Source organism: Halyomorpha halys, unplaced genomic scaffold, assembly GCF_000696795.3.
Source record: "Halyomorpha halys isolate HHAL.00 unplaced genomic scaffold, Hhal_1.1 Scaffold168.1, whole genome shotgun sequence".
NCBI classification, from domain to species: domain Eukaryota; kingdom Metazoa; phylum Arthropoda; class Insecta; order Hemiptera; family Pentatomidae; genus Halyomorpha; species Halyomorpha halys.
This window is the reverse complement of record NW_027111025.1, coordinates 1,058,241-1,067,895: the sequence shown is the minus strand read 5'-3', so window position 1 is coordinate 1,067,895 and position 9,655 is coordinate 1,058,241. Positions and strand designations below refer to the sequence as shown.

At 29.3% G+C, this 9,655-nt stretch overlaps 1 protein-coding gene across 3 annotated transcripts in view; it reads left to right on the top strand.

Moving 5' to 3' along the window:
- Nucleotides 1–9,655, top strand: part of LOC106678915 (probable DNA double-strand break repair Rad50 ATPase) — a gene marked incomplete in the record, with an annotated part of 525,008 nt that overhangs the window by 388,872 nt on the left and 126,481 nt on the right. For all 3 annotated transcript variants that reach the window (XM_067049131.1, XM_067049130.1, XM_067049132.1), the window contains 2 exon segments: nt 6,458–6,523; nt 7,969–8,034. In XM_067049131.1, the coding sequence (XP_066905232.1) occupies nt 6,458–6,523; nt 7,969–8,034 (132 nt within the window).

The following is a 9,655-nucleotide window of genomic DNA, read 5'->3' as shown; positions in this document are numbered from 1 at the left end:
GTCTTATAATATTTCGTTTGATAGTAGGGTCTTGAGGATCAGTAAATAATACAACATTATTTAGGCGACGTGCACTATAATGAAAAAATCAGTTTTTTAGAACAAAGAATTCCTTCAACTAATTACTACAAAACTACAAGAACATAGTTTAATTTAAGATTAACAACTACTACAATTAAAATATTACTTAACTTAAAATATTACAATGTGTACTTCATTGCTGTGATTCAATTAACTCAAAGTTTATGTCAGAACTGAAAAGGGTGCAGTACATAACGCTGTTTCTAGCATGTTGTAAGTCTAATTTGTTAATTGTTATTTTGTATATTTGTGTTTATTATATCGGAGTAACATAAATTTAAATTTTGTACATCAGATTTTTTGTTGCTAGTCCGATTCTTATATTATTCTATTGTAAATAAATAAATTTCGCTTAAAACTTTTTTTCCCTGATGTACTTTTTTTTTTTTTTAAATTTGATACACCAGAAATTATAAATATAGATAAAAACAACTGTAGGCGTAATTTAAAAGAATTGACTCCTACAGAAAAATAAGAATCAGGCCATCAACAAAACATTGCATGTACAAGATTTAAATTCATGTTCTCTAGCCTAATAATGACATGTTGGATAAACCAAAACAAACTCTACCTCCATTTCAACCCTATTAAGTTCTGGCACAACCCATGAGTTAGTTTGATCACAACAATGTAGAACAAACTGTAATTGACAATTGTAAGTAATGTTTTAATTATTATAGTTATTAATCTTAAATTATAATATGTATATATAGTTTTATAATAATTAGTTGAAGAAATTATTGTGTTCTATAAATAATATAATGAAGAAAATGGTCTAGATGGTGGTAAAAAATAGTTATGAAATAAATTAAAAAAAAAAAAAACCTATTTATAAATCATGATTAGACATAATATTATATCTAAAATGCGTTCCCTTTCAGAAAGCTACTAGCACAACCTGTAAATTAAACCGATCTCCATAACTCGGCCTAATCAACCCTATTCAGGCCTCGTTTAATCCATTCGGTTATTAGAAGAGAGGCGAATGGACAGGCTAGAAAGTAATACCATTGGGAGGACATCGTCGTAAGTAATAGGACTGAGAGGGGAAAAAATCAGCGAGACACATTCCAACGTAGAAAGCAGAAGAAAAGCCATAAATCGTAATATTTATTGAACAGATGGTGTACGAGTAATTACATAGGACGTTTCGCCGCAGGCTGTTACTCCTTCTTCAAGAGTCCTTTCTCCGGTTACGAAACGGCCCGCGAAATGGAAATGGAGTGGCTATTATTTTGAGCGGGCTATTGATACAGGCGATGCTATCTCTCTCCTTTATCTTGATCCGTGTGATTTATGGAGGGAACGCTTCGTAATGGGATTGAATCCAACCACTCTGCTTTATTATGTCTGCTTGTCTTACCGGCGAAAGCATCTGTCCTCACCAACGCGTATGAAGTGTTAATCTAAGTTGTATCTGTCTTATGCAAGTTAATAATAATAAAAAAAAAATATTAAAAACGGTTTATTTTAATTTTAATTATTAAAACCTGGAACAAATGTTCCCTATGAATGAATAGATTGTTTACAAATTAATGTTAATTGCCTGGCAGATATTTTAAAAGTTTCGGTTTACATATTGAAGTAACGTAAAACCTTAATTTAATTATAATCTATAATAGAAATCAATAATGGCTATATATATAGCTAGCAATGGTGCTAAGGTTTGGTTATGTAGTAGGTGAAGGAATAGGTGTTGTTTAAAGGATTTTTGACAAAATAAATTTACAAAATATTACTTTCTAGTTGTTCTAATAAAATTGGTGATTTTTGAAACGGACATATGTCTGCCAGTACTCAAAATAAAGTTAATGTAACTTACTATAAAGTATAACACATATCTTTGTATAGTGAAATTGTGTCCCAACAACTATAAATCAATTTATTTTAGCAGTAATCATGAAAACTACTACTCCTACGAAGATAAACCTCATAAACTACTTCATAATACATTAAACTAGCTTTAATTTGAGTGCTAAATACGTTTTTTGAGGTATAAATTCACTAATGTCTTATTTTTCAGTGCATTTTTTATGAAATGATTCTTTTATAAAAACTGAGTCTCGTGAAATATTGAACCTAAATCAAGGTTCATATTTTAGAAAATTTACTCTTCTTTGTATGATGTTCTCTTAAGGCTTCTAGTGTTGTTGGTAGTTTTAAAGATATAGAGCTCCGAATAAAAAAATTAATTCTTTTAATATTTTGAAACGGTTGCCGTTTTTTATTCCCTCAAACATATACTTGGAAGACACATCAATTTCGACTAGTAATTATACATAGTTTTCATTAAAGTAATTAAACATTGTTGTAAAATGATTACCTTTTTTCTTTTTTTCGGGCTCTTACACTATTAACTCTTACGTATATCATTACAGCACACATTACATTCTTTCTAACACAATTTTAAATGGATTCTTCCAAAAAAATAAATTAAATTTATATTAACTTACTTCCCGATTAAACAATCATCTTAAATGACAAGTATTTGTAAAATTTAATGAAGACTTTTTTTTCGAGTAATGGTGATTTCAATCAATACTTTTTAATTAATTATTTATTATATTACAACAAACAATAAAATATCAGCTGTACCCAACCACACGAGGTCCAATTATGATCTTATTTGCACAATTTAATTATTTATGGATACACCTAAATATAACTCGGTAGTTTTGAATTATTTAAAGGAACTAATAGAATAGTGAAATATTATTTGATATTTTAAAAACAGGGGTGATATGGTGTATCATTTTCTGACTATTACTCAATGGAATATTGTATTAATTAATTATATCGAATTATCCATTTTGGTGAAAACTCATTATAAAAAGTGTTTATTACCTTCTTAATACTGTAAGTTCTTACTTGATGAATTTTTATTATTAATATAATTAGATGTAGTTAAAATATTCTTCCTTATTAAAATTCTTTATTTCAATGAATCATTAACAACGTTTTAGGACTATCGGTCTCATTATTCACTAATTGTAATCCATAGATTCAACTAACATAATTTTTATTATGTTTTTTATTTCTTAGATTATTTTTTTTATAGTTTTATTGCATAAAATAGTTTATCCATGTAACCTTAAAATGAAAATTTATAAATTAAATTACCAAAATTTAGGTTGTCTATTACACTGAGCGGTGGTGCTATTAAATGGCCTATTGGTGACCTTTCCCACGTGTTGAGCCTCTAATGCGTTCTGTTATAGTTCAATTTATCTTTAAGCTAGCTGTAAGTTACAAATGAAGAAATGTAGATCATTATCAATGTGGACCATCCATTACTAGACCGGAAACCAGCGGCTGGTGTAAGGCAATCCGCCAGGTTTCCTCTTAAGGAGAAATAGCACTCCGAATCACGGATCTACTTACATCTATAATATACCGTTTTGTTTTTTACATCTATCGATACCACTAGTGTTCGATATTTTATTCATGTTATCAATAAAATATTCATCAGTTTGCTAACGGTAATACATCAAGCTTCTCATTAATATTTTTACTCGAAATTTTGTGGAGTACTGGAGTAGTGTATACGTTTGAGTGGCGGCAAAAATTGAGATTGCCCAACTTCGAATTAAATTTTTTTAAGTACTTTTAATACTCCAACTTGCGAAAGTAACAATCTTTCTTTTACAAAATTATGGCGAAAACATAAAGAGAGAGATAGAGAAAGAGAAATGCTTTATTTAGGCATGCTGTTGCTACAATACACAGCATACCAATCATGGATTGGATCGGACATATATACTATGTATTTATTCACATGTTATAACAATAAATTTATTTTTCTTTCTTTCCCCCCTTTTTCCCTCACAATCAATACTAGTCTACAAATCTAAATACTAAAAATATTAAATATCAATACTAACTTATTACAAATTTTATTTCATTTATTTTTTTCTTTCTTTATCAATTTAACAATTTCACTACATTTAGAAATTTTATTTCACCAACTTGACAATTTTATTCTTCCCATTTCACTCTCTCAGGCCTCCCATTTCCAGTGTATAAGCTGTATATAGCAGTTTACTAAAATGTTCTGTTACCAATCATAAACCATTCATTCTATTCTAAATTGTTATAATTACAATATTGAAGATACTAACCTGTACAAATACTTTAAAAATAATATCGAACCCGCTGAATATAAAGCCAACTTTTCTTGTCTTCTTCAAAACGTGCCTTTGAAGGATATCCTTTATAATCTACACAGATGGATGAAATCAGGTCAATCGTCAGCATCCTTTTTCCTAACAAGTGAATCAACGTACAAAATTCTCCATAAAATATATAACATATTCCATGTCGAACTCAATGCAATAAGCACTTCTGTTTTTCTTTGACCCACAAAAATATAACAATAATTACCGAATCGTTAGGGTTGCTAAAAGGTCTAGATTGAATGTATATGGAACATTCAAAAATTGCATTTACTTAAATACTTTACAAAATCTGGACATGTAAGTTGTATAGGTGCATTTATATAAATTCCAAGTCATGTAGGAATCGCTAGGAATGAACTGGCAGATCTAGCTGCAAGAGAAGCACCCGTATTCCCGGTACGGGGCAAAACAAATTTAACTCCATCAGATTTTTCATTCGGAGATCTATATCATAAATACTACCAACAACACTAGAAAATCTAAGAGAACATTATTTAAAAAAGAGTAAATTTGCTGAAATATTACTCTTAAAAAACTATTTACGTAGAATAGTTCTCGAGTCATAGCTTATTAAAAAGCAAAATTTCTTAAAGATCTACTGAAAGATTAGTAGTTAGTTAATTTCTGAGAAATCTATATCTCAGGAACTATATGACGTACATATGTCTATTAGCACTCAAAGTAAAGCTAGTTTAATGGCCTATAAAGACGTTAATAACCTTTACCTTCGTAGGAATAGTAGTTTTCATAATATTTGCTAAAATAGCTAATGTCTGCCGGCGCTCAAATTAAAGCTAGTCAAATTTACTACAAAATAGTTAATAATGTTTATATTTGTAGGAGTAGTAGTTTTTATGATATTTTACAAAATAAACTCACAAAATGTTAATTTCTAGTTGTTCGTATAAAACGTTGGATTTTTGAAAAATATATCTCTAGATCCATAAGACGCACATATGTCTGCCAACACTCAAAATAAAGTAGATTTAACTTACTATAAAGTAGTTTATGACATTTATCTTCGTAGGAGAAGTAGTTTTTATGATATTCACATATGAATACCAATTTGGCAAATAAAAATTTCTCCGAACAACTATAAATCAATTTATATTAGCAAATTTCATGTACACTATTACTCCTACGAAGATAAACATCATAAACTACTTTATATCTCATTAAATTAGCTTTAATTTGAGTGCTAATGGACATCTGTACATCAAATGGTTTTTGAGATATAGATTTTTCAAAATAAATTCACTAACTACTGATCTTTCAGAACGTCCCATACAATATTTTTCTGTAACTTTGCTTTTTAAAAAGCTATATCTCGCAAAATATTTAACGTAAATACCTCTATTAGGGCTCATATTTTAGCAAATTTGCTCATCTTTAAATGACGTTCTCTTAGGGTTTTTGTGTTTTTCCTACTTTTTAAGATATAGAGCTCCGAATGAAAAATTAAATTTTTGTATCCTTTTCAAACGGCCGCCTTTTTGTTTTCCCCCTACCTATACTTGACAGACTCATCAATTTTGACTATTAATTATACACAGTTTTCATCAAAGTAATCAAAAATTGGGGTGAGATAACTGCCTTTTTTCTCCTCTTGGGCTCTTGTACTACTAGAATTGAATAGGTCCACAAGACTCACTCACTCCTATCTTATGTCAAAGGAAAAACCTCCAAAATTTCAATATTGTAACATCAATTTGACAATTAGCCATCTCTTCCAGGATTGTCTATATTTCATGATTTCAAATCTCAATAGCTTAGGATTAAACCCGAATATTAACAGAAAACAACTAAATTAGTCAGTTTTAAAATGACTAAATTTACAGAATCATAGTAAAACACTTGTATAATATGAAAATCTAATTAAACATAAAAATTTTCAAAATACTTCAGTTTTGAACTGTATAGATCCCCTCCTTATTGCTAATATTACATGTATATCTCAAAATAACCATTTTTTTGGGGATGTCACAATGTTGAACTGGAACAGTGATATATTGTATGTTTAATTATTGTTTATAATCTCAAAAGCACTTACAAGTAAATATATACAAAATTAACTTTTAACTGGATTATTTTGTAATGTAGCTTGAGTGAATGTTCTTCATGTTATTTATTTATTTTTTTACAATGTTGATGTCATTAATTAAATCCATACACAAATATTAATTATATACATTTTTTTGCAGGATGAAAAAGATATTGTTCCGGAGAAGGATGTGGGGTTTATCTCACCAAAACAGCCACATTCAAAAGTATGTGACAATTATTTTATATAATAATTTAATTATTTACTTCAATTAAATAGTTAATATCATAGATTTATAGCCTTCAATTACAGGCAATTAAAATAAAAGATATATATTGAGTTGTGATAATGTAAATTATTGGGTAGTTTCATCCGAAATGTTAGTTTTTACAGGATAGGATATTTAGTAAAAAACTTTATGAAATCAAATATCTTTCCTCATTCCCTATACATTCTCCCTAATTTTTATCATATTTTCAATTCCAGACCTAAAAAATTCTGGGTTTTGTGAAGAAATTAAAGAAAAAAAAAATCAAAAAATGGGTTTTGGCCCGAGAATGATTTTCAAAAATGTAGTTTTACTGAAGTTCTCAAAATTCTTGAACAGTTGGAAATCTGTTTGAGGTAGGTATGGCGAATAAGGTAGATTAGAAGGAATTCTCAACATAACTCGTTTAGTTTCTTCGCTATCTGTCGTGAAATATAAAATGAGGTTAAACAATGAAGGTTATTTTTTAATACGTTTTGGTGCATTATTCGAATACCACTGTAGTACGATGTGGATGCGTTGGTTTGACCTCTGTGTAAAAAGGAGACATGATTCCTGCCATCGACTACCTCACAGAAACCAATAATTTTTTTGGTTGTAATTTTAATTTGATATGTGTACTGGTCTGTCGTCGCTATTTAACCACTTATCTGAACGAAGGCTGTTGTCATATATAATCCACTTTTCATCACACGTGGTTTTCTATTCGATAAAAGCCTCTCTTTATTTATTTATTACTTTTTTCGACATAAACGTAGCAAACAATTTATCTCCACTAACTCCACTTTGAATTTCATAAATAATAAAAACGGGCATTTACTATGAAATGACCCAATATAAAAGCCCCGCAGTTTTTTATATCATTATTTTTATGTTGTATGATTTTTTTATAAATTATAAAAATTAAACCATTACAAAATTATTAATTGAGTATTCAATCTTTCAAAAATGGAACGGAAACAGTAATCCTCTTAAATAAAAACAGACAATAATGTCCAATAACCGTTCGTTTTTATTTTGCTTAATAATAAAAATAGTTAAATCATATAAAATTTATAAATAGTTCATAAGAAACAATTTTTCATTAAATAATATACTTAAAATTAAAATCTGTTCCGATACAACCCATGAAGGGTCAACGGTATAGTACTTTGTAATGAAGTACTGTTACTAGATCAACTGTTGTGCAAGGAGTTTATTTGGTCAGGATTACGCTCAACTGCCAGATTTTTATCCAATTAATGGTACCCAATATATGAGGGCGATGGCACTCCACAAATAATGTGTTTACACATCTCAATATTAATAAAAACATAAAAATACTAACTAATTAAAAATCTATGCAGTCTATATAAGTCAAGTACTTTTGCAATATCAATATTTATATAATTTTTTTTTTACAGCTGCCTATACTGGAAAAATCAAAATCGGATGAAATGCCGAAATTAACTGTAGATATACTTACTAAGGTAAGTGTTCTATATGTTCACAGGGATTACGCATATTGTTATATATCAACTAGATGGTTATTTATCAATTACAATTTTCGCGTCCGCATGCGCAATACTTTTATATTTTAAAAAAGGTTTGACCGATTTAACCGTAAGATGGAAGGAATATGAAGATTGGAGTGAAAATGATCTAGTGTAGATTTAATTACAGTTTTATTCTGGGCGATCAACTTCTTGGTTATTACGCCCTTTTTACTTCATTATTCTTGTCTTTGCATTTTATAGATAAATATTTTTAATAGACTGTTTCCTTTACTATTACGCTGGTTGATAGTGGTAATTTATATTTTTTTCTTTTTGGGTTTCTTTCAGAACTTTTATGATTTTGTGTATGGAATCTGGTGAGTCTTTTAGATCCAATTCTCTGGAACGAGGAATTTTATTATTTTCGAAGGCTTGACGAAATGATGCGCATTCTTCAATTATATGTTTTATAGATAAAGGGGACTAACAAGTTGGTCCTCTTTTGTGATTAAGTAAACGAATGTTAAATGGGAATGTCCGATTCTCACTCATGCAACAACCTCTCCTTCTCTTCTGTTTCCCCTTGTGGCACTTGTCCAATTTTTTGTGCTTTTTGTACCATTTCTCAGCTTATTAGTCAGTGGAAACTAAGCCCATAAAATCATTCATTGTCAATTTAATCGAATTTCATCCTTCATATTTTCTTCTTATGTATGCCCTTAAATAATTTTTTTATAGGCATATTTTCATAGCCCACATATATTACATAACTCCTCTAAATTTTATTCTCAATCGACTGATCAATTTTATCAAAAAATAATTAAAATAAAAAACTTCGTTCAACAGAAGACATTGATAATAATCTATCCTCATTATTTGATTTATTTTTGGGTGTTGCTAATTTTTCAATATCTCTTCTTATATCTTCTCCAGCCAATTGCATCCTCCAACTTGTACGCTAAGAAACACGTGGAATAATTTATGTAGCGTAGAAGAGATAAGGAGATGAAAAATTTATAATTCCAAAATATACAAAAGAACAAAGACTTTCAGGAATCATTTTTTGATGATTTCGACGTTTGGCTAAAGAATTATTCGCAAATGAAATCCCAAAACGTTGGCTACAGCTATGGCCAGTGGCGAACCCCATCACCAAGGATATATTAAAACATTAAATTCACAAAAAAAAATGAATAAACCAATTCACCTATAGATGAATTTTCACAGTAAAAGGGTAATAAGCATGAAGAAAATGAATTTAAAAAAAATTCATAAATTAAAAAAAAAAGTAAAAGCAATCTTATACTCAAGCTTTTAAAATAGGTATAAGAAGACATATTAACTTATATATTTACTTGACGTTATTTTATTTATTATATTTTTAATACTGAAAAATTCCTCCCTTTCTCTCTGGTACAAAACGAGATTGCTTATCACCGAACCGATGCAACACCCTCTCGTAAAACCGGGAAGAAAGTTGCCGCCATGGGTGCTGGCCCCTCATGCTAGCTGTAAAACGTTGAAAGTCCCCAGGACTAGATAGAAGATATTCCCTGAAAGTCCCCAGGACTAGATAGAAGATATTCCCTGAAAGTCCCCAGGACTAGATAGAAGA